At 55.8% G+C, this 23,550-nt stretch overlaps 2 protein-coding genes across 3 annotated transcripts; one reads left to right on the top strand and one right to left on the bottom strand.

The window, feature by feature from the left end:
* Positions 1-166: 166 nt before the first annotated feature.
* Positions 167-6,064, top strand: LOC118160790 (putative cation exchanger C521.04c). Of its 2 annotated transcripts, none has more exons than XM_035315778.1 (20): positions 167-238; positions 783-920; positions 1,003-1,124; positions 1,195-1,303; positions 1,405-1,521; positions 1,691-1,758; positions 1,883-2,020; positions 2,170-2,352; positions 2,428-2,530; positions 2,621-2,762; positions 2,842-3,025; positions 3,121-3,220; positions 3,306-3,424; positions 3,549-3,586; positions 3,818-3,930; positions 4,022-4,170; positions 4,393-4,487; positions 4,773-4,851; positions 5,098-5,206; positions 5,471-6,064. In XM_035315778.1, the coding sequence occupies exons 1-20, from the start codon at positions 181-183 to the stop codon at positions 5,542-5,544; spliced, it is 2,238 nt and encodes a 745-aa protein (XP_035171669.1). In that variant the 5' UTR covers positions 167-180; the 3' UTR covers positions 5,545-6,064. The 2 variants fall into 2 exon arrangements, with proteins under 2 accessions (XP_035171669.1, XP_035171668.1); XM_035315777.1 differs by having other exon boundaries at positions 2,167-2,352.
* A 4,074-nt stretch (positions 6,065-10,138) lies between these two features.
* KLHDC10 (kelch domain containing 10) lies at positions 10,139-17,877 on the bottom strand. Its single transcript, XM_035340437.1, has 9 exons — positions 17,832-17,877; positions 17,237-17,458; positions 16,604-16,758; positions 15,373-15,521; positions 14,681-14,765; positions 14,087-14,091; positions 13,689-13,816; positions 11,516-11,655; positions 10,139-10,348 (listed from the first exon to the last, which is right to left on the bottom strand). The coding sequence occupies exons 1-9, from the start codon at positions 17,875-17,877 to the stop codon at positions 10,139-10,141; spliced, it is 1,140 nt and encodes a 379-aa protein (XP_035196328.1).
* Positions 17,878-23,550: the final 5,673 nt, after the last annotated feature.

The following is a 23,550-nucleotide window of genomic DNA, read 5'->3' as shown; positions in this document are numbered from 1 at the left end:
CCCCCCGCCCCATTGATCCCCCCGGTGCCCCCCCCCCCCCCAGCACAGGTGCTGCGGCTCCGGCCCCTCCCGGGGGCGGCTCCCGGGGGCGCGCCCGGCGCATGCCCGGCGCCTCCCGTTAAATGCCGCCGGTCGGGGGGCTCCGCTACTGCCGCCCCCCCTCCCGGTACCGCCGCCCCCATGGCTACAGACAGCGAGCCCGGGAGGCGCCGCCGCTGCTGCACGCAGGATGCGCTGGGTGAGTGGGTGCTGGGTGTCCCCCCCTTACCCCCCCTGTGGGGTCCCCACCCTGCTGTAGGCTCCCCCCCTCTTAACCCCCTGTGGGGTCCTCACCTTGCTGGAGGGTCCCCCCTTATGAAGTCCTCACCCTACTGCAGGATCCCCCCATTTACCCCCTGTGGGGTCCCATCCTCACCCTGCTCTGGGATCCCCCCTTACCCCTCCTGTGGGGTCCTCACCCACTGTGGGATCCCCCCCTTACTCCCATATTGGGGTCCCATCCTCACTCCCCTCAGGGATCCCCCCTTACCCCCCCTGTGGGGGTACCATTCTCACCCCACTCCAGGATCCCCACTTGTGGGGTCCTCACCCCACTGCCCCTTACCCCTTTTCGGGGTCTTCACTCCCCTCAGGGATCCCCCTTACACCCCTGCGGGGTTCCCATCCTCACCCCACTACGTCTCCCCCCACCCCCCATGGGGCTTGGGGACCTCCAGCCCTGCACCCCAGGCTTCCCACGGTGCATCCCCGGCGTGACTCTGACCCCATTTCCCCCCCCCCAGATGTCCCCGAGCCCCATGCTGATGGTGACGCCCTGCGCCGGGGCTCCCTCTGTGACCACCGCTGCGCTGCCATCAACAACGTGCAGGGGGACCTGGGCGACCTGGGCTACCACCAGCATCGGCCCCGCGGCCACGCAGGTAGGGCTGTGCTGGGTTTTGGGGTGCTGAAGGGGGGGTGGGGGGGTTCCTGCACCCCGTAACGCCCCTGCCTCGCCCGCAGCCGTGTCCCCGCCGCCCTGCTGCCAGCAGCACTCGGAGGAGGTCTGCGAGAGCTGCGTGGTGAAAACCACCCTGACGGCCGAGAACGTGGTGGAGGCCAACAAGCTCTCCAACAACTACAAGGTGGGCGCCCGTCCTGGGGGTGGGGACCACCCTTTTTCTTTACCTTACCCCCCAAAATCCCTCTCTGCAGTTCGGCTTCAAGAAGTGGAAGAGCCATGTGACGGCGCGGCCCTGGGAGGACCGCTCGGAGATCGTCAAGGAGCTCTACTCCGACCTCAACGTCATCCGGGGCTCTGGAGGTGGGTGGCCTCGGGGTGTCCCCTTGGAGCACGGATTTGGGATGGAACAGCTGGTGTGGGTGACAGTGGTCCTATCTGGCTTGTCCCCCCCCCTCCCGCAGGGTCCACGGTGACGTTCGGGAACGTCCTCTACCTGCTGCTCTTCGGCTGGTGGCTCTCCCTGCTCTACGTCCTCGTGGCTGCTCTGATGTTTGTCACCGTCGTGGGGGCTCCCTATGGTGAGTCCCAAACCGGGGACCCCCCACGGGAAGGATTTGGGGAGCCACGGGTGGCCGATGTGGCTGAAATCCCCAATGGGATGAACCTCTGGGCCCCGCGCCGTGGGGTGGCCCCGTGGCTGGGGGAGGACACGTGTCCCCAGCAGAGCTGACCCTTGTGTCCCCGCAGGGCGGCTCTGCTGGGACCTGGCCGGGTATTTCCTCTGGCCCTTCGGCAAAGTGATCCAGAAAGCAGAGGTAACGGCGTGCCCCGAATCTGGGGCCTGACTGGGGTGGCCACGGTGCCCCGAATCTGGGGCCTGACTGGGGTGGCCACGGTGCCCCGAACTGGACCCTGACTTCCCTTCCCGATCTCCCCCAGGCCCCCAAATCCCGCCGGGCTCTGGGTGCCTGCGAGGCCACCACGGAGGCGAGCGGCACAGGGGAAAGCTCCACCCTGCTCGGCGGCCCCGTGCCCCGCCGCTGGCGCCCACGCTGCTGGGCTGATGAAGGATACTGGGTGAGTCCCGTGTTGGCCCCAATAACACCCCCCTGCTGGGTTTGGGGACACCAGGAGTCCCCGTTGTGGCAGGGATGGCACCCATGGGTGGCCTCTGCTGCCCTGGGGTGGGTGTTTTGGTGGCAGACCCTAAATGTTTGTCCTAGCAGCGTGCTGGCACCGTGGCATGGCTGTGCTTGGGGTACCCCATGCTGGTGCTGGCCCACGGGCTGGTGTGCGTCGCCGCCTGGCTCCTCGTCTTCCTCATCCCTGTGGCCAAGCTGAGCGCCCGCACAGCTGCCCGCGTCCTGCTGCTGCCCCCGGAGCGGGTGCACGTCCGGCGCCTGAGGATGGTGGGTGCCTTTAGGGGTGGGTTTTGGGGTTGGGAGGGATGCCCGGAGCGGTGTCACCGACCCGTCCCTCTGCAGACGGAGGTGCCGCTGGACGCGGAGGTGATCCTGTGCTGCTACCGCGCCGTCAACCCCTACTACTACAAATACGCCGTGGACGGCATCAATGTCTTCGCTGTCAGTATCCTTTCCTGTCCCGGGGTGGCTAGGGTGAGGGGGTTGACCCCAAATCCCACCCCAGCTGGGCCGTGTCCTTGACTGAGCACCCCAGACCTGCTGCCGCTGGTGCTGGTGACGCTGGTGCTGGGCTACGTGGACAGCCACAACCTCCTGACGAGCTCTCCTGTCAAGTTCACGTTGGCGCTGCTCTCCATCATGCCCCTCTCCTACTACATTGGGATGGCCATCGCCAGGTGAGCGGGGACACGGGGACGTCCCCTGTAAGGTGGGGGCAGGCCACGGCCCCTCTGACGTCCTCCTTCCCCCCTCCAGCATCTCGGCCCAGAGCAACTTTGCGGTGGGAGCGGTGGTGAACGCCACGTTTGGCTCCATCACGGAGCTCACCTTCTACATCACGGCCCTCATCAAGGGCTCGCGCGAGGGCAACCGCTGCTACGCCGAGATTGTCAAGTCGGCGCTGACGGGGACGCTGGTGGGCTGCGTCCTCTTCGTCCCGGTGAGCCCCCCAAAGTGCCCGGTCCCTACCGTGCCCGATGGCTGGGTGGGCTGAGCGCTGATGGATTTGTCTGGGGGGTTTCTTCCATCCCGAAGGGTTTGTGCATGGTGATAGGAGGCATCCGGCACCAGGAGCAGCGCTTCAACAGCCGCTCGGCGGGCGTCAGCTCGGCCTTGCTCTTCCTCTCTGTTGGAGGTGAGGTTGGGACAACCGTGTCCCCAAGCTCGGTGGGGTGCCACCGGCGTGGGCACCCACCCCACATGTCCCTCTGTCCCCACAGGCGTCTTTGCCCCGACGCTCTTCTCCAAGGTGTACGGGAAGCTGGTGTGTGGAGAGTGCCACAATGTCACCCAGAACCCACTGGGCCACTACCTCTGCCACAATTGTCACTTTGACCTGGTAAGCAGGGCCACCAACATGGGGGGGACACGCTCTGAAGCCACCTTGCTCCAGCTGTGGTGCTGGGAGGTGGCAGCGAGGTGGTCCTGAGCCCCATGTCCTCACTGATGTTCTTCATCTGCAGATGGAGAACAATGGCACCCTCTACTACAGCCCCGTCCAGTGAGTGGGGCCGGGGGGGGGGACAAATCTGTCCTTACTGGGGTGGCATCTCCTGGTTGGGCTGTGGTTCCTCTCTTGGAGCTGCTCTGCATCCCTCCTGGGGTTGGTGACCCCCGGGGGAGGGGGGGGGGGGGGGGGGGTCTGATCCTGTGCACTGTCCCCAGCCGGTGCAGGGATGTCCCAGGGTCTCTGAGCCAGACCCTGGTGGCACTGAGCACCCTTGTCCCGCAGGCCCCTGGTGTACACCGTGTCCCTCCTGCTCCCTGCTGCGTACCTCATCGGCCTCTTCTTCACCCTGAAAACTCACTCGCACATCTACGACATCCACATCAGCGACTGTCACAGTGAGTGTCTCCAAACCATGGGATGCCCAGCCTCGTGGACGGCTGTCCAACCACCCCAGGGTGTCCAACCCAGTCTCTTCTCTTCCCCCAGTGCCTGGCCACCACCACAGTGCTGTGGTCCACTGGTCCCGCTGGCGGGCCCTGGTCATCCTCCTGCTCTCCACCCTCTGCATGTCGGCCTGTGCTGACCTGGCCACGGAGCACATCAGCCCTATCCTCACCAACTCCACCATCTCCCAGGTGAGCGTGGGGATGGTGATGAGCCTTGTTAGGGTGGCTCTGGGGATTGTAGATGTGTCCTCCAGGGATGAGAACCTGCCCTGGCTGCACCATGAGCCCCAAAATGTGTGTGGGGGGAAGATACTGAGGTGCTTCATGCACTGGGGAGATGTGGTTGCCCAGGGCTTGGGTATGGTCAGGATGAGGCCGTGCCCATGCATTGACACTTCTACTTCCCTGCAGTACTTCATCGGTGTCACTGTGCTGGCAATGGTGCCCGAGCTGCCGGAGATCGTCAACGGCATCCAGTTTGCCCTGCAGAACAACCTGAGCTTGAGGTGAGCACGTGGATTTTGGGGTGTCCTCCTGCAGTGCAGCCCCTGTGCCCCATCCCAGCCCTGTAGCACTGCCAACAATGGGCTGCCCTGCTCCATGATACCTGCAGGCAGCTGCCCTGCTGGCATGGGCTCTAAAGTGGGTTTAAAACCACAAGGAGTGGGGCCAGAACCAGGTTCTGCTCCACAATTTGGTTCCCTGGGGGTGGTTTGTCCTCCCCCCAAGCTGAGCTCCCAGGGGCTGCCAAGACCTGGTGCTCAACCCCTTTAACCCCTCTGTCCTCTCAGCATCGAGATTGGGAACTGCATCGCCGTCCAGGTCTGCATGCTCCAGATCCCCATCCTGGTGCTCTTCACCATCTTCTACGTGAGTAGCCCTGGGTAGCCTCCCCTGGTGGGGCTGGGGACACAGCACCCTATGGTAACTGTCCCCTCCATCCCTCCAGTGGAGGGGAAGTGGGTTCAGATGCCTCCTACCTCAGCTGATGCTGTCCCCAGCCCTGGGGACTTGTGTGTCACCCTTTGAGTCCCCTCCACCACAAGCTGGTGTGGGGCTGTGCTGGTTGGCCATAAACACAAATAAATACAAAAAAAAATCCTCTCTGCTTCCCAGCCGACCAACTTCACGCTCGTCTTCAGTGACCTCCACGTCTACGCCAGCATGTTCAGCGTGGTGCTCATGAACTACATCTTCATGGATGGCAAATGTGACTACTTCCAAGGTAACGTGAGGCTGTTGTGGGCCTTGCTGCGCCCACCTTCCCTGTGACAATGGGGTGGGGGGCTGCTGGAGCCACCTCTGGGGTCACCACCACCCTGGGCTTGGAGCAACAACAAGCGGTGACTCAACCAGGACTTTGTAAAATGCCCTCCAAGTCCTTTATGGCACCCACCAGAAGGCCTTAAACCACCTCAGAAGGCCTTAAAAGCAAGCTCCCTCCCCACCGCAGGCAGTGACCCCCCCCTATCCTGCTCTGTCTCCCTAGGCACTGTGCTGGTGATGGTTTACTTCATCCTCCTGGCCGTGTATTTCTTCGCCCCGTCGCCCAGTGGCTGCTGAGGCCTGGACATGGCTGCCTCCATGTTGGGCCGGCGCTTGCCGGGGCGTTATCCGGCATCTCAGGGACTCGAATCAGGTTCTGGAGGTGTTGTTTGAAGCCAAAGCTGCTGCTGCTGTCTGTTGTTTTTTTTTTTCCCCCCCCATGGGGTGCAAATGGAGCTGCAGTGGTGGAGAAGGTGGTGGCAACAGGATCACTCCTGAAACTCCCAAACCGAGGAGCCTTAAGGCGCAAACACTTCACAGAAGCATTCCCAGCTCATGTCTACATGGCTGGGAGGAAAATTGTCCTCAGGGAGGGTCTGGAAGGACACTTGGGTGGTCTTGAGGATGGACCTCTCCCTGGGACTTGTTGCACTGGGAGAAGGTGCCTGAGAAGAGCCTCTCACCCTATGGGGCCGGGGTGATCCTGGCTTCCCTGTGGCCTGGGGGATCACGCAGGGCTCCTTGATGGTACCAGAAACACACCAAATGGCTTTTTTCAGCTGTTTTGTCATTAAAGCAGTTTTGTATGAATCAGAAACGAGCTCATCTCTCCTTAAATGAGCCATCAGCCCCCTGTATGGACCCTTCCACGCACACCAAGGTTAGTGGTGTACTTGGGGTGATGGCAGCTCGGTGCCCACCACCCCTGGGGATTAGGGTACAAAATCCTGTTGTGGTGAGGAGCAGGGGAGGTCATCCACCCTGTGATGGGTGAAGAGCCACCAGGACATCTTGATGGCTGTGTGACCGTCCTGGGTCCCTGCTCAGAGGCTTTAAAATTGGTCAGGGCCACTCCAGGCTCTGAGCTGCTTCCCCTTGGTGCCACATGGGGTGAGAGTTGGTAGCACCATGATGGGGTGTCCTTCCCTTGAAGGGGTACACCCTCAGCTGAGGTGAGAGGTACAAAGCAGGTAACTTGGACAGATTATCAGAGCTTGGAAGGGGGGGGAAAACCAAACCTCACCACCCAAACAGGCACTGCAGCCCCTGTGCTCCTTCTCCCCCTCTCAGCCCCTTGTAGCTCCCTGGGGGTGCTCATACTCCTGCACAAGGAGCAGGAGGGGAGCAGCACTCAAAGGTCCTGCAGCAAATGGAGAGATGGGGCCAGAAACAGCCTAAAGGGGGACAGGATCCCCCTCCTGCCCAGGAAGGGGGCATGTGCTGGTTTGTGGCTGGAGATGCTGCTCTGAGCTCTTCCTCTTCACAATATATCACCAACATGGACAATCCTGCTGTCTTTAATGGCTTCAATGTGATGTTTGGGAAGACTTCTGATTCCTGTGTGAGTATGAAGGGTGGGCTGGTGGCAGCAGATGGACTGGGGCAGCAGGGGAAGGGACTTTTAAAAAGGAAAAGTGGGATGGGAGGGCAGAAGCTGGCGGCAGCAGGTAGATTCTCCTGTGTCTCACCGGAGACCGACCAGAATGTGTGCCCCTGGCTGAGTGGTGACTGCGGGGTGCTGTGGGGATGCCACAAAGCCCAGGTGCTGGCAGCAGAGGTAAGCCATGGGGTGACGGCAGCGGGGCTGGCTGGTGAACCCCCTTCTGACACTGCTTTTTGTCTTGGCGCATCCCAGGAAGCCTCACGGGTGCTCTCACCTCTTCTTCACCTTCTCTCCTCTCATCAGTTCCAGCAGAGGAGCTGAATCCTGTCCTGCTCCGGCAGAGGCAGGATTGCTCTGCCTGTTGCCTGTCAGTATGGTGTTGTGCAAAGGGAGTTGCTGTCCAGAGGGGGGTTCTGCTCCCCATAGCCCCATGTCTGTGACCCCTGGAGCACAGAGAACAAGGAGTCAGCCTGAGCCTAAGTCACTTTAAGGAGTCAGCTTGAGCAGACAGCCAGGCTGGGGTGGTTTAAGTAGTCCTCTGTGAAGATGGGAAGCGTCCCTCAAGGTAGGGAAGGGAAAAACCAGTAGCTGTATCATCAGCCTGGTTCATTAAAACCTCCCCAGCTCACCCACAGGCTGCAGGACAAGGACTCAGTGCAGGGATCCAGTTCTGGGGGGTGAAAGCCTCCGAGCTCAGGCCAGAAGAGGGAGCTGGAGAAGGCAACTTGTTCACCATGGTCCCAAAAGATTACTGAAGATGACAACAAACCAGGGGCAGGAGCAGGGTCGAGTCCTGCCAGCTTGCTGTTTCCCAACCCCCTGAGCTGGGCAGGGGGCTGCAGACCAAGGGGCTGCTGCAGGCAGCTGAGGTACATTTAGAGGGCCCGTCTCAGAGCTGTGCTGCCCAACCTTTATTGTGCTGGGTCTGGAAAAAAAAGCAAGATGGGAGGGGTGGGGACAAATGTACACCCAAGAACTGGAGGAGTTTAACAGTGGGGAAGGTGAGTAAGAAGGCCGGATGCACCCTAAGCTGGGTGACTCAATCAGGCAGCGCCGGTCAGGTTAATGAGGTGAAGGCTTTATTTCAATGAGGCCATGGCCTTATTTCAACACAAAGGCAATCTGTTAAAACCCTGCAGAATCTAACTGAAGCTGAAACCTTGCAGAACCTAACCCTTGCCTTAGCTGATAGAAGGGGAAGGGATTGGGAAAAGCTGGCTTGGGTTTTGCTGCTTGTTTTTAAAAGAAAAAAGGGGACATTTAAAAATGAGTTGGCACAAAGCTGGTGCCAGCAGGTGGAGCTCGGAGAAGGGCTGCTGAGTGTACAGGGAGCACAGCAAGGCAAGGGACAGACAGATGTCCCTTCTGCTGGGGCAAAGATGAATGCTGCTTATAGCACAAAAGATGTTCCCTCACTTTGTTTTTAATGTTACGTTTCCTGGAAATAACATCCCTGCCCCCAGGAGAACAAAATGCGAACAAGGGACTGCCCCAACACAAGAGAGGGAGGAAAACAACAAGCTCACAGGTAGGTGGTGGAGAATCAGACGGGAAGCTGGAGGGGGGTTCAGGAGGAACCTGAACCAGGGAACTGCACCGAGCCAAGGTGACATGCTTAGTGGATGAGGGAAAGGCTGTGGACGTGGTCTACCTTGACTTCAGTAAGGCTTTTGACACCGTTCCCCACAGCATTCTCCTCAGGAAACTGGCTGCTTATGGCTTGAACTGGCGTATGCTTTTTTGGGTTAAAAACTGGCTGGATGGCTGGGCCCAGAGAGTTGTGGTGAATGGAGTCAAATCCAGTTGGAGGCCGGTCACCAGTGGAGTCCCCCAGGGCTCGGTACTGGGACCAGTCCTCTTTAACATCTTCATCGATCTGGATGAGTGGCTGAGGGAGCTGGGACTGTTCAGCCTGGAGAAGAGGAGGCTCAGGGGCGACCTTATTGCACTCCCCAGGTACCTGAAGGGAGGCTGTAGCGAGGTGGGGGTTGTTCTGTTCTCCCACGGGCCTGGGGACAGGACGAGGGGGAATGGGCTCAAGTTGCGCCAGGGGAGGTTTAGGTTGGATATGAGGAAGAACTTTCCTGAACGGGTTGTTGGGCACTGGAATAGGCTGCCCAGAGAAGTGGTTGAGTCCCCATCCCTGGAGGTCTTTAAAGGACATTTAGATGTAGAGCTCAGGGCTATGGTTTAGTGGAGGACTTGTTACTGTTAGGTCAGAGGTTGGACTCAGTGATCTTGGAGGGCTCTTTCAACCTAGACGATTCTGTCATTCTGTGAGCCTGGTCCCCATCTGGGGGTCTGAGGGCTGTGGGGGAGTCCCCTCAAGCCACTCCCTCCCCAGGCCAAGCAGCCCCAGCTCCTGCAGCCTCTCCTCACAGCAGAGTGGCTCCAGCCCCTGCAACATCCTGGGGCCCCTGTGCTGGGCTCCCCCCAGCCTCCTCTTGTAGCAGGGGGCCCCAGAACCAGTCCCTTGACCTGCCGCCAATCCTTTGCCCAGTGCAGCCCAAGCCCCCGTTCATCTTCTCTGCAGCAGGGGCCCACTGCTGGCAAATTCAGCAAAACCTTCCCCCCCCAGTAAACTACACAGTAGTCCAGTAAGTGGCAGCTTTTAACCAGTCTTCCAAGCAACCCTTTCAATATGAAAAGGTGAAGAACACAGACACAGGCGCTTCAAATCGACGCACAGGGCGCCAGAAATGCTGCACGGGCTGAGATTTGCTCAGTGCCTCCTCATGCAACGTTCTGGCCACCTTCTAAAGCTCAAAGAGGCTGGGAACGTGCCCACAAAACACATGCAAAGCCTTCAAAGGGCAAGAGTTCTCATTTTTTTTATAGAGGGAGAGCTCAGCTGGGCGGCACCCAGAGCAAAGGAACAGGGCAGCAGTCGTTCTGCAGGGAACGGCCTCCCTTAGGTACAGCTCGTGAAAATGGGAAGGTGGATGTGCCCCATGGAAGCATGAGTTCTGACATTCATGAAGCTTCCCCAGCCCACCCCGCCCCCTGTTAGATTGTAAGCATGTGCTGATGATGGTTGGATGGCATGGATTAGTCCCAGAGAGTTTTTTTTTTCAATTAACAGCGGGAATTTTGAGCTCCATAAATAAAAAGGGAAAACTCCGACAACTGAAAGTAAAAATCTCTAGAAAGGCATCGATGTATTTGCTGAGTAAGGCGTTGAGCGGGTTCCTCCGTCTTCTTGGTGAGACCATCGGCAGTATCCATAAATAGGGGAGGGGAAGGGGCCTTTTGGACACGGTGTGCCTGGAGCAGAAGCGCGAGATGGCCTCATTTTAGTCGCTCAACGAGTCCCTGCGTCAGTCCAAGGTGCAAAAGCTGAGATCTGGAGAGGGTTGCTAGGTGAGGGAAGTAGCCGAGGAGCTTCTCCCAGGACAGTTCCAGCAGGCTGGGCACCACCAGCCATATTTTGAAGAGCGAGCCAGTCCGTTTGTTTTCCTGGATGTTGACCACGCCGCCGTGAACGTACATGCAACCAGCCTAGAGAGGAGAGGGGGAAGAGGGGAGTTACACGGGGCGAAATAACAAACCTGAGGGTGCTGGCCTGCACTGAAGCACTGCCATGAAAACCAGGATTCAACTTCCTTTATGTGCCTAACACAGGTGTCACCACCTGAGCCACTCTCCCCGGGCTCCTTTCATAGCTAGGGGGAGGAATCACGCTGCTGAGGGCATGCTTCTCTCACCCTAAAGCACACATCCAGCAGCTTGGTGTTTTGCTCAGTGTTTTGTTAGGTGAATTCTACCAAAGAATCAATTTTAGGAGTGAGGCAAAGTGATGATAAATTATTATAGAACCATACTTACATTTAAGAACATGTATTTAGCTAAAAAGTCAAAAAACCCCACAGAGAGAGGCTGTGTTTCCTTTGCTAGATCAGCAGCACACCAGCCTGCTCCAGGAATTACACACAAATGCAGAGAGATGGGAAAAGCTTGGCTGCTGGCCTGCTCCGAGGGGCATTTTTTCAGTGTACAGGAAAAGAAAGAGCAGTCCTGCCCCCATCACCTACCTCTTTCTTGGTAAATGTGTTTGTGCAGCCTAGGATTTCCCAGAAAAAGTTGTATTTATAACAACCTCCAAACTAGATGACGAAAGGACCCTGAGCAGCTCGTCCTATCTCGTTTCCCCGAGGTGATGATGAGGTACAGGAGGCTGAAGTCACAGATAAATGCACTTCGTGCTGCCTGTCAGTCACACCTCACTCTGCTTCAAGTTACTGCAAAAAGCACTTTCCCCTCTTTTCCACAGGATGGAAATGCTCATTTTCCAACCCTAGCTGCGCTCTGGAGGCCAAACTCATGGCAAGAACATTTACTCGGGGAAGTATTTGTGTTTTTTTTTTTTCCTTTTGCAAACAGGAATTGATGTTCTCACCCTGAATTACTTCCTGGAGCTAGGGCTAACGCAGTTTAAAAGCTAAAATCCCACATCGCTGCTTTCAGAAAGCAGGACTGTGCGCTACAGCTCTTCAAACAGCAGAAACAGTCGGTGTAGTAACCTCAGAGCAGCTCTCAGCCTCCCTCAGGACGCTGCACCCAGGTGGTTAACATCTGCTCAGCTCTATCTGCAGCCCACACAAACGTCAGAGTGCCTGGACAAACGCCTTGAGCTTCAGCGAGGCAGGCAAGAAGGGAGTCACTTACGGGCGTGACAGCAGCACAGTGGAAATACACGGGTTCAGGCATGGCAGCCGGCAGCTTGACCCACTGGAACGTCTGCAGGTTCAGCTTCCAGACGTCTCCCAGGATCACTTCTCCGTTGTAGCCTCCGCAAACGAACACATCTGCAGGAGAGAGGAAAGCCGCAGCGCTTACATCCCTCGGGAATTACAGAACGTGCTGCCGATGAGGCAAGAACCTTCCTAATAGGTTTTAGGATCGCCACTTAGGTTGTCTCAGCACAAGCTCTCAACACCTCCCAAGTCAGTCCCACCCTACTGAGGCCACTTCCCAGCCCGTGATCCCGGCCCCGCTACGGCAGATGCAGGATGAGTGCCTCTGAGCAGCACGAGTGCAGGACAATTCCTGCTTTGAGGAGCTGCAGCAAGCCCTAACCAGCCGGAGTTCCGAGGTTCGGGCTGATTCCAGTGTTTGTAAACCCGCAGGGATCGGTCACAGCCCGGGCTCCCAGGCTGATGTGCACCAGGGCCAGGTCCTCGGCTCCTGGCTTTGCACAAGTTCTCGATGCTGAAAGTGGCTGGAAGCATCTCCCAGCTCCTGTCTTATTTTACTGCCTAAGAAACAGTCTGTTACAACGCTCTCCCGCATGGCTCAGCACATTTACACATCCAGCATTCAGCAGCGGAACTGACAACAGATTTAAAAAGAAGGATCAACTCTCTAACTATCTCTTTGGTCCATTAGGAGCAATATATTACTTAGCAAGGTTGGAAAAGTGCATTCTTTGAGGACAATGAGGCTATGGAAGAGGTCCAAACCTTGCTTAAGAGGTCCAAACACCACCAGGCAAAACGGGACAATCGAAGCGGACTGCACATGCACGGCCCTCTTTAAGCTGTGCTTCGAGGAGCTCCGTGCAAGTTATTTGCAGTGAGAACATCTGGAGGATTGAAGGGAGGAGCAAAAGGCTCTGCTAAGCTCTGGGCAGCTCCTAGCGCATCACACGGCCACAGTTTTACTAGAGAATGGGAAGACCGAGGTGCTAGCTCTGCCACTGCCTCATAATCCGTGCTAGGTGAGCATCTGGGAGGTACAGCACGAAAAGGACACGCTACGAAAGAAATCCCTGAACAATCTCGTCTCTAAAGAATTCAGCTCCCAGGACTTGGCCCCGCTTTGATTTTCCCAGCAAACTGTGAAGATGAGCTGAGTCACACCAGGCTGTAACAGAAGCGTCGTTCAAACCCCCGGGTAAGCTCACCACCAAGATGTTGCCAAGTATCACGGACGCTCGTGGATAAACGTTAGGCTATCGTGCTAAAACGCACGATATTTTACATTAAGGCAGCCACGGGCCCAAAGGAAACCTGTATGTCGTGTAAAATACTGCCGAATTCCAGACAGGGACAGCCCTGTGCATTTCAGAAGTCAATTTGCCTGCAAGATCAAGCTCCCTGGTATGAAGAGTGGTGTCAATTAGGTGGTATAATGCTCTTAGCAGGAAATAAATCCTCTTCCAGAAAAGATACGCGTGCCCCGCAGCTCCCTCGGACGTGGTTTGTCGCCGCTAGGCTGTACCAAGATACACCAATTTTCAGCAGGCAGACTTTACCGTTTTTTATCTGAACGCAGCTATGGCATCTTCGGGCTGCTGGGAAGCCTGAGGGGGAAATAAAAAAAAAAAAGAGAGAGGTATCAACTCTAGCTGCTTCTAAAGTGCTCGCACAAGTGGTGGTTTTACCTCAACATATGATCAAGGACAAGAATCCCTTTTTTCATGGAGAAGGGCTTCTGCTTTCCTGCTGTCACAGCTCTACCATCTCTAATCTAACCACTGGCTGTTTCATGTTTGACTTCTATTTGCCCTCCAGGGAAGAAAGATGTGGCAGGATCTTACTCCCCACAGCCTCCAGCTCTCCCCTCTGGCTTTTCGGGGGACTCCCACTGCTAACGAGACCAGCACCTGGTCCCTCCGAGGGAGCAGAGGTGGGCAGGGAAGGAGAGAAGCCAAATAAACTCCACCTGTGGTAGTTCTCACTGCTAAGGCTATAAAGGAGCAGGGTCCTGAAGCCAGTTTAAGTCATGACTACAACAAGGCTTCAAGGCAGGCTTCCAGACTGCCAGCTAACACCATTTTTGCACATCCCGGCCCCTCTCTTGTTTAACGATGATGATTTGGTGACATTTCCAGACTCACCAACTTTTTCGTGAGGTTTCGTGGCAATTTCCTCCCAGGTGTTGGTCTCGAGGTTGTACGCGTGGATCTGAAGGAGCAAAGAGGAGCCGTTAGTTGCTCTTGGCTCTGCCAGCACTACGATGACGCAGCTGCAGGGTGACAAAACTAGACTCTGACCCGGGGAGCCACTATAAATAACACCTCTGGATCATCAAGTGTAAAAATGAAAGTAGCGAATGCAGCCAGTGACTAAGCAGGTATAAAATCACCTTCAGAATGTACCAGCTTTCCTCCTCGGCGTTGCTATTTGAGCCCCAAAGCTGGACAAAAAGAAGATTGCTTTTAGGAAAAAAAAAAAAGGACCAATGAAGCCCACACCCTCCAGTTCTCAGAGGTATTTAGAAATACTTAGTTCATACCGTACCTAAGAAGACAAAAATGCAGAGAACGAAGCGGAAAAGTCACGTTAACTTCTACAGTTTCCACTTTTTTTTGGAAGTGGAGCGCTATTTAAAGCCTCCTCATTTATCATCTCACCATTCCAAGATGAATTCACCCTTCCCTCCCCGAATTTTAACGGGGAGAAACGTTTACCACCAAGGAAATTAGAACTTAGGCTTAAGGGAGAAGACAAGAAAAGAGTCACCACATCAATATTCAAATTAGACCTCAAGGAACTCCTTTCTTTGGCACTTTCCTGTTTGGGCACAGCTGCAGGATTCGGAGATATGTCCCAAGAGTTTTTAAAGAAGAATCTTTGATAGCAGGTCTGTGAGAACAAAGCTATTCTGCAGGTCTGCGTTGTCATTAGGCAACGTAGATTCACCATTTGGAAGTCCACATGACGCGTTTGTGGTACCAGGTTTTACAGAAACAGGAGAGAAATCTGCTCCTAGTCGTTATTTTTGTTTTTAAAACCAGCTCTCCGGAGAGACGAAGTGACGGTGCTGGTTATGCTTCACTGCAGAAAATCTCCTGTCGAGGCAAGCCCTGTAGGTTTCTGATCATCTTACCTTATCTAAGGAGTAAGCTGTCCAGGAAGTTCCACCTCCCAGGATATAAATCCGTTGACCATCGTGTGCGATTTCATGCCTGTACCTGAAGGTGCAGAGACGGACATTTAGCGGCACAAGGAAATCGGTGCAAGTGAGCAAGAACAAAGCTTTCCGCAAACGCTGCCCGATGTGAGTGGTTTGAGCAGACATCCCAAGCCTGGCCACGCTGTGTCAGTCCCTCAGGCTGGCAGTTTTCAGATAAAGCTTTCATGAGCAACCCAAGCAGCGCTTCTAAATCTGGAAAGGCATTTTCTGAGAGCAGAGCAGAGCAGCGTGGACCTTAAGGACAACAATTTCTGGAGCACCAAGACAGCCCTCAATACTCCTTTCCCTTCTTACCCTGAGGTCACTAACCTCTCCTTCCTCCAGAATGAGACAAGAGACAGGGATCAAGCAGAGTCTCGTCCCCTCCGCAGCACTCTCCAGCTGCCCCGGGCCCCCTTCTCTGGTCCGGCACCACACAGCACAGAGCGGTGCCTGGCAGGAGCTGCACACCCCATCCCTAAATCCTCCCGTGTACCAGACCCGGGAGGTTCACAGACACTCCTCTAGAAGCGCTCAGCAGCCTGTCCGCGCTCTCGGAGCTTCTCAGTCGCAGTAAAAGCGGTGACTCCCCGGTGTAAAAGCTCTCCAGACCGACAGCTTCTCACCTCTCCTCTGGCATGTCGCAGGACATGTTGTTTGGTTTCAGCTGGATCCACTCCCTGGTGTTGAGGTCTAGCTTGTGCAGGTCGGTACTGTAGATGTAACCGGTGGTCCCACCAAACACGTACAAGGAACCATTGATGATGGCCATGGCCTGGAAGGGAACAGGGACAACAGTTAGGAAGGACGCGTGGCAGCAGCGTCTGAAATAGAATTATCATCCTCCCGAAGCAAGACGCCGCTCGCGAAGCCCTACCCACAAATTCTTCAGAAGGCACACGAAGAGCAAATGAAGGAAATACGCAAAACATAGCGGGGTTTCTGTAGCTCCGTGGTCACAAAATGAGGACCTAAAAGGAACAGGAAGGAAAAAAAAAAACTCCCAAGGGAAAAGGAAATAGGGGCTAGAGGAGAAAGCTGGGGCACGAGGCAGGGAAGAAGCACAAGAGAGCTTGAATTCTGTAAGAAAAATGCTCGTTTCAGTCTCATCAGGGAGAGCAGTGTCATGGCAACACTAACATTCCTGGAAAGAGTTTCTAAAACCCAGCAGAGAGGTTTCTTAGCATAAGCCTCGGTGATGTTCCCTTACTGACAACAGCCAGTGCACCGAGCCCCGAGCAAGGCCAGTCCTGATCCTCACAACCAGGAGCTGGCATTTGGACTGGCACGCGGCCTGCCAGCTGCTGTAGGAAAAGGCTGAACCCTCCATAGCTGCAAGAGCGGAGAGCTCTAAGAGCCAAGGGGAGAAGGAAGGGAAAGCGTTCGAAGCTTCGGGGAGAACACGGGAGATCCAGGACAGGACTTCCCAGAAAGGCAGAACAAATGGCATGAAATACCGTGTAAGCAGCAGAAGGTGCCAAGAAGCTCCACAAAGGAAAAAAGCCACAGAGGAGATGAGTCTGAGCAGCGAGCCAGGTGAGCCAAGAGGAGCTGCTACGTTTCAGACATCGGATGATTTGAATCTGTGCAGCAGGGGCTCCAAGCAAAGAAAACCCTGCAGCTCCTTCACGCTGACCTTACGCAGATAGTGGTATGGAGAATCTTACAGGCCAGTATCGGATAGGCAGCAGGAATAAGCATAATAAAGCCCTGAAGGCAGTGGTTAAGCCTCACCAGACGGAGAGGGGGTTTCCAGCTGCAACATTCTTTGAGATTTCAAAGGAAAAGGATGGTTTTCAAGCTCTGCCCCCCGCTGCAGGACACCACGTAGTGCCCGACAAGCGCTACGCTTCCTACCTGGCCGTAGATTCGATTGGGTTTCTTCCCTCGGCAGCTGAGCAGGGCCCATCTCTTGTATTTGACGTTGCAGACGTGGACGTCGTTGCCGTTGCTCTCACCAAAGGGGATTCCGGTGCCCCCGAACACGAGCAGGTTGTTGCCGTGCAATACGACTAGGAAAGAGAGAGCAGAGACTTGTTGCTGCGAGACGCGGCGAAGCAGAGCGACTCCGTTCAGATACCCTACAGCTCACACCACACATTTATGGCCTTGAAACGCTCTAAAAGAGCGAGAATGCAAGCTAAAACCATGGAAACCAAGGGCTCACTTTTAAAAACGGCTCGTGAACAAAGAGAGAACTATTCTGGGTGCTCTGAGATGGCTGAGCGCATCAAGCACCTGCCCGCCGAAGACACAGAGGCCTCGCGGCTGTTAAGCGAAACTCCCAGAGACATTTGAAGTTTTTTCTTCCTCTTGGCCTCAGCGCTGGAGAAGAGGAAGAAAAACCAAAGAACCCAACCCAAACTCACGGCCCACGGGTACAAGAGATGGAAACGGGACCCCCATTTCCCACTTCTTGCCTGGTTTTGCATTCCACCAACTAAAGCAGCTGCAGGGGTGGATGCCGAGGCGCTGCGTTTCCATACGTACGTGACATGGAGGCTAGCTCCCTGGGCATGTAGCCTTCCGTGCCCATCTGATGCCAGGTGTCCGTGGCAAAGTTGTACCGCCAGAGCTCCCTGAAGAGCGGGTAGTCCTCGTTCTCCGGCCCACCGGACTCGTCGTAATCAGGATTGTAGCCCCCAAACACGTAGAGGTTGGCGTTGTCCGCCACGCACCGATGGCCGCTCCTCGCCGGGGGAGATCTGTGACCTGCAGCGCAAAGAGAAGGCGGGGGAGCTTTAGCGGGACGTCTTGTTTGACAGCAAGGGAGCGCGTCTGCAGTGGGAGGTGATGGTTTTCATGGCAGATCCACCTCTCTGAGCAGGGACGGGGAGAGCCGCTGCGTGTCACCGCCTCGGTCACGTCCACTGCGGCCCCCAGAGCACAGGCCCGCAGCTCAGGGCGTGAGAAGCCTTTCAGATGTCAATCCTTCAGCAAAAGCTACCCTCAAGATGGTTTTTTTGTTATTCTTTGTTAACAAACTCCCGTTTCTGGCATTCCGTGGGACTGATTTATTTAGGAAAGAGCTCCAAAACGCCTACGGGGAGCTCAGGCCTCAACCAGAAGAGGCAAGAAGACGGACACACGCTCGGCAGCCAGTCCCGGACAAACTCAGCAGCAATAATCATGTCGGGCAACTGAATTCCTCACTGGCAAGCGATCAAAATTCCCCGCTTCTTCTGATCCAGTGCTCCTACGAGGCTAGCACAGGGCCAGGGGTTTTCCTCCAGCGCGACACGGGGCCACGTAACGAGGAGAAAGAGGAAAGAATGGGGTCCCCGAGCAAAGGATCTGGTTATGAGGCGGGCGTAGAGCAGCAAGGTTCCAAAACTCGTTTTTCTATGCGATATTACTTGGGGCTACCTCTCAGCTTCACCTCGAGAAGGACGATTCGTAACGTTCCCCTACGATTTCAGCGGGCAACCCGTCAATCACGCCCTCTGCTCATCACAGACTTCGGTTCGGCTGACGATAAAGACCAAAAAATAAGAAATACGAATCAAAAGCAGATCCCCACGGCTGCCCTCGGCCAGCAAGCCGCGATCCGCGCCACCCACCTGCTCTCACAGCTCTCTTACGGGCTTTTAAGCTGGAACAGGACCCGGGGAAACGTCTAGCTAGGACCCACCGTGTTTCTTCTTAAAGCCTGTTAGTGAATCGGACGCACGGGACGATAACGAGAAGGGATGGGTGGAAAAAAATCGCTCGTCTTGTGCTGAGGCAGCCTCGTGCTCCGTGCTACCCGCGCACCTGCACCGAGGGGCGGCGACGAAAAGCAGCGAGAGCCGCAGCCAGCCGGCTCCTGAGCTGTTAACGCACACCGCGTGCTTCAGAGGGGATCCACGGAGGGCAACAAACATGAATTCCTCCTGGCTTTGTGTTTTAAAGCCTGGAACTACGAGAAGAAGGGACTCGCTTTCCCTAAGCGAATCCCAGGGGCAGTAATAAAGGTGAAGGCGATCGTTGAGATGATTCAGTAGGCAGAGACGTCTCCAGCGGACAATTCTTCTTACCCTGGATGTCTGCAGCCAAAAGCAGGCCCGAGAGGTGCCCGTGTCTCTCTGCAGCCCTAGAGGAAATCCTCCGGAAGGGCTCACGCGTCTGCACTCGGCCAAAGGAAGCTCGCCCGGCTCCAGTCGTCTTCTGCCTCGTCCCCGGCGGTCCCAAAGAGCCTGGAAGGGCTGAAAGGGGAGCGTAGCTCCAGGCGAGGACTGGCAGGGAGGATTTAGTCCAGTCACAGAGTGTTTAAACGGTAGCAGGGAATCAAGAGTTGAAATATTGCTTTTACTTTCGGCGTGGATCCTATTTCCCTGCTAAAACACCTGCAGGGAGAACCTCCCCGAGGGAAGAGGGGGAATAAGGCTGAGCTTTGGACAAGGCGAGCAGATTAAAGGGCTCAATCCAAAGAAAATAAACTAAACAAAACCAAGGGGGCATTCTCTGCCATTCCCCTTCCAAAACGGAAAGGGAAGGCACCTGGCCTTGTCAAGTTAAGGTTCGACACGAAGGGCTCGGTGCTTGGTGGCCGCAGGTCCCCGGCACAGCAAGATGGGCGCACCAAGCACGTACGCGGCCCAGCAGCTCTCACCTCTTACCATTTCTACAGGAATCCATCTCCTACCTTTAGGAAATTGACTTTTTCCGGGTATTTTCAAGAGGGGGAAAAGGCAGCAGAAGGCAGAGCTGGGGTCGGATGCTCCCCAACCCTGAGGGTCTGCAGGGTGACCCTCGGCACGCTCCTGCCACAAGCCGCGTCCTGCTGGCTCGCCGCCCGCTGCCACGACCCTGCCAAGAACTCGGAGGGCTCAGCACACCCCAGGGGCAACGTTTCCAACCAAACGCTCCACCGTTCTCCGACTTCTCTCCGAAGGCGTCCCGTTGCCAGCTTTGCTCCTCACCAAACCCCTTACTGGACCGGTTCTGCTCCCCGAGGCCCACAGAAGACAAATCTACCCGTACTACGGGGGAAAGGCATCCGACACGTCTTCCAAGACACCTGCGCAGACACAACTCACGTATTAATCCGTGAACTAAGCAGTAAAACGTCAAACCGAGTTAAATTTGACCGTTTAACTCTTCCGTCCAGAACTGAAGTGGCCTTAACTCACTTCAGAGGAGAGTTTTAAGCCAAGATTTCTCTGGTTCTGCCTTTGAAAGAAAGGAACCGTCCAAGTTGGATGTATTTAGGAGTTAATTCGGATTCGTTTCTTCAGCAGACAAGCTCTGCGCCCTGGACCTCCAGCGAGGAGATAGTTTCCATTTAATTCTGCTCTGTCTGATGCTTCACGGCTCCTCTTAACGCATGTTTTGGATGCGTTCGCTCCCATCAACGAGCAAAACCTGCAGCGAGCCTGCCAGACGCGCGCCAGCTTCCGATGGCGCAGGAAGACGAAGACACCCAAAGGTTCGCTGCCTTCCTCCTTTTTCTTGGTGCTCAGGGCAGAAACGGGACTAAGAAGCCAACCCGTGAAGCTGAAATAACTGCGGCAGGGACGCAGCAAGGACGAAATCAGGACACAGCTGCCTGCCAGAAGCTCGCTGGCTGGCTACCTTCACGCGCCGAGCTGCCGACACCCTGCTCAGGTCACCCTCCGCAAGGGATTCGTGAAGTGACTTCAGGGGGAGCCGCTCGCACGGCCCGGATTAACTTCGTTAGAGCTGCCTCCTAATTGAGCGCCTCCCCAACGCGGGGTGTTACCAGAACAAAAGGAGAGCGAGGAAAAAGGCGCTGCGGGCACCTGCTGCCGGGCTTCCCGACGTGGCACAGCCCAGCCCCTGACGCAGGAGACGTTTGGTTCCTACCTCTCAGAGAGCTCCGCAGGCAGAAGAGATGTGGGGAGATGAGGAGGGGAGAAGAGAGGTGTCAGTGAGAACGTTTAAAAGAAACCCTTTGCTTTAAAGGAGGAAGGTTTAACGGTCCTGGCATCCGGCACGGCTCCTGGTCAAAACGTCCCTCTTGCAGGGAGGAGGACGCCGGAGTTTTCAAGCTGGATTGCATCCTAATGTAAATTCCGCTCCTGTTCTCATCAACACAAGCTTTAAAGTTCGTGAAATTCCGCCTGGGAGCTACGGAAACCTATGAGAAGTCTGGGGAATACAAAAAAAGCTTGGTTTCAAGAAATCAGACTCCTTGAAGTTAGCCCCGAGGAGAATTAAACGGCGGAGCACGCGGGGAGTTCAGCGCAGCCGCCGCCACCAAGAAGGGTGAGAGGCGCTTCCAAACGGAGCAGCGCCGGGAAGGAAGGCATCGGCTTTCCACCCCATCGTCCTCCCGCCGCTCACCGCAGGGAAAGGAACACCGGCAGCACCTCGCCGGCCGGGTTAAACGAGGGGGGAACGGCTGCTTTGCCAGCCAGGTAGCTTTTATTTTTTTTAAAAAAAAGAAGGGAAAAGGTGTAATTAGGCAAATGGAGTTGTCAGAAATATAAACAACCAATTAAAGACTTGAACACGGAGTTGTTCTGAGAGCCTCCACGAAAGTAGCCTTGTCCTTACCGTGACCACGCTGCCGGAAAACCAGGAATTAATCTATTAATTGGCAGTAATGAGCTCGTGGCAGAGCGGGGGCTGCCTCCGCCATCAGCTTCTGCTGAGTTTTACTTTTTAAGGGAGTTTTCTTTCATCGCCACAAAGCCTCGTTAGCGCCTCCCAGCCAAGCGGTTTTCCCCGTGCTCTTTTCCTCGGGAAACGTCAGGAGCAAAACGATTCCTGGGGGTCCTTCGGGGGCAAAGATGCGCGGAGCGAAGCCGCCTGCCTCGGGCTCAAGAGGTGAGACTCTGGAAACGGACACAGGCCGTGCTCTTTCAGCGCCACAGCCACCAGGATCGGTGACGACAGGTTTTGTTACGCGTCGCTGGCTTGTTTCAAGCAGTTTCTCTTCCTTCTCCTTTTCTTCCTGCTCCCCTCGGCTGTTTGAAGGCGCGGCCGTTCGCGAGAGGAAAAGCACAGAGGATAAAGACGACGGAAGTCAGGGAGCTGGCCGCTCCGTCTGGAATCTGCGGTCAACAAGCAGAATGAAACGCCGGCTTTGAAGGCTTCGCTCCTCGTCACGGACGCTCACCCACGAGGAGAATGCGCGCAGGCATCCGTCACCTCGCAGGGACGACCAGAGCTGAAGGGCACGGCCGGTCTCGACGGTCAGGGCTTCCACGTGGAGGTGAAACCCGAGGTGAATTCAGGAGCAACGCCTGGTTTCTAACCTTGTACTGGGTCTGGCTGGGATGTTGCCTTTCCCTGCAGCAGCCCACACCGCGCTGCGCTCTGCACTTGGAGCTAGAACAGCAGTGGGATCACACCGGTGTTGTGGCTGCTGCTGAGCGGTGCTGGCACAGCATCAGGACTCTCCCTGACCCTCCTAGGGGGTGGGCAAAAAAGTGAGAGGGAAACATCCCCAGGGCAGCTGACCTAACCCAACCCAAGGGATATTCCATACCATGTGGGGTCACGCTCAGCAATAAAAGGTGGAAAAAGGAAGAAGAGGGGAGGGGTGGGCTCTCGTTGGGAGAACGTCTGTCCTCCTCCCGAACACCGGCTACGTGCGCTGAGGCCCTGCTTCAAGGACGTGCTCAAGCATCGCTCATTGGTGGGAAGCAGAGAGGAATTTCTTTCCTCTGCACTTCCACACAGCCTTTACTTGGTTTGTTTTGTGATTCCCTTTCCCCCTCCCTCTTCCCCTTTTTTCCCTTTAGTTGAATTGTTTAATTAATAATATTTCCTTAATAATATATATATATTTTCCCCCTCTTTAATTAAATCATCCTTAGCTCAACCCGTGAGTTGTTCTTTCCTTTACTTCTTCCCCTCCTCATCTGAGGAGGGGGAGCGAGAGAACGGTTGCGGTGTTCAGCTGCCTAGCACGGTGAAACCACCACAAACCTCCAGAATCCATAAAAGTCGCCCGTGTTTCTGAACCTCAAGGACGAGCAACGGCTTCGCTTCTTTTCCAGCCAAGTTGCTCACGCGAGGAACGACTCCGGTATCGCAGACGCGCGTTTGAAAACCGCGCCGTGGTGCTTTTCCATCGACACATCAAGCCTCAAAGCCGTTTGAATCCTATGAGACCCTGAAAGATGGGAAAGAACGGCTCCCTCCTCGAGCCAGAGGACTCTTGGTCGCTCCCGTATCTGCCGATGAAATGATTTGTACGTACAGACGCGAATCCTCTTCGCTTCACGCGACTCAAGCCTCCACGTGCGGACCGTGCTCAGGTATTTTCAACGGAGCCTCTCTCTTCCTCTCCCGCAGCCCACCTGGAACAAAGCTCGTTCGTATCGATCAGTCCCTCGTTATTCTTGCAGCTTAAGTGGCCTCCAACAGGCCCCGGGGAGGGCAGCCCCAGCGCCTCCCCGTGTGAGCCCTCTTTTTGCCCAGCTGGTTTCCGTCGGGGTGTCCTCTGGGGGGTGATCTGCAAGAAGGCAGCGGAACTCAACGGCGAGGTCTCGCAGAAGGTGGGGGTGATTTTATTCCTTAAAAAAAACCTTTTTGTAAGCTGGGTCTGGCCACTGGGAGCCACAATTCCTTCACATTTTGGTCGGCTTCTTGCTGGGTGAAGGGGAAAAGGAAGGGCACTGGGCTGTCCCCTCCTCGGCTCTGTCCTGTTATCGGGGTGCCGGCTCTTCTGCTCGCGGGACATCGGTGCCACGACCTTAGCAGAGCTTTCCTCCAGGCGAACGCGTCCCTGGCCGTCACCACAAGCCTCCCTGGTACACCCGGCTGCAGCCCTGCTGCTCTCACAGCCGTGTCTTTGCTCCCAGATCCCTGGGCAGCCTATTCCAGTGCCCAACAACCCGTTCAGGAAAGAA

This window comes from Oxyura jamaicensis, chromosome 1, assembly GCF_011077185.1.
Source record: "Oxyura jamaicensis isolate SHBP4307 breed ruddy duck chromosome 1, BPBGC_Ojam_1.0, whole genome shotgun sequence".
In the NCBI taxonomy this organism is placed as follows: domain Eukaryota; kingdom Metazoa; phylum Chordata; class Aves; order Anseriformes; family Anatidae; genus Oxyura; species Oxyura jamaicensis.
This window is presented reverse-complemented; position numbering and strand designations above follow the sequence as displayed.

Excerpts from the sequence above, each read along its gene's own strand:
- LOC118160790 (XM_035315777.1), top strand. The coding sequence starts at position 181 with ATGGCTACAGACAGCGAGCCCGGGAGGCGCCGCCGCTGCTGCACGCAG. Across the intron at positions 1,304-1,404 it reads CGTCATCCGGGGCTCTGGAG|GGTCCACGGTGACGTTCGGG; the intron begins GTGGGTGGCCTC and ends CCCCTCCCGCAG. Across the intron at positions 3,931-4,021 it reads CCACATCAGCGACTGTCACA|TGCCTGGCCACCACCACAGT; the intron begins GTGAGTGTCTCC and ends CTCTTCCCCCAG.
- KLHDC10 (XM_035340437.1), bottom strand. The coding sequence starts at position 17,877 with ATGATTATTGCTGCTGAGTTTGTCCGGGACTGGCTGCCGAGCGTGT. Across the intron at positions 16,759-17,236 it reads GGAGCTAGCCTCCATGTCAC|TCGTATTGCACGGCAACAAC; the intron begins GTACGTATGGAA and ends TCTCTTTCCTAG. Across the intron at positions 10,349-11,515 it reads ACTGTGCTGCTGTCACGCCC|GCTGGTTGCATGTACGTTCA; the intron begins GTAAGTGACTCC and ends TCTCCTCTCTAG.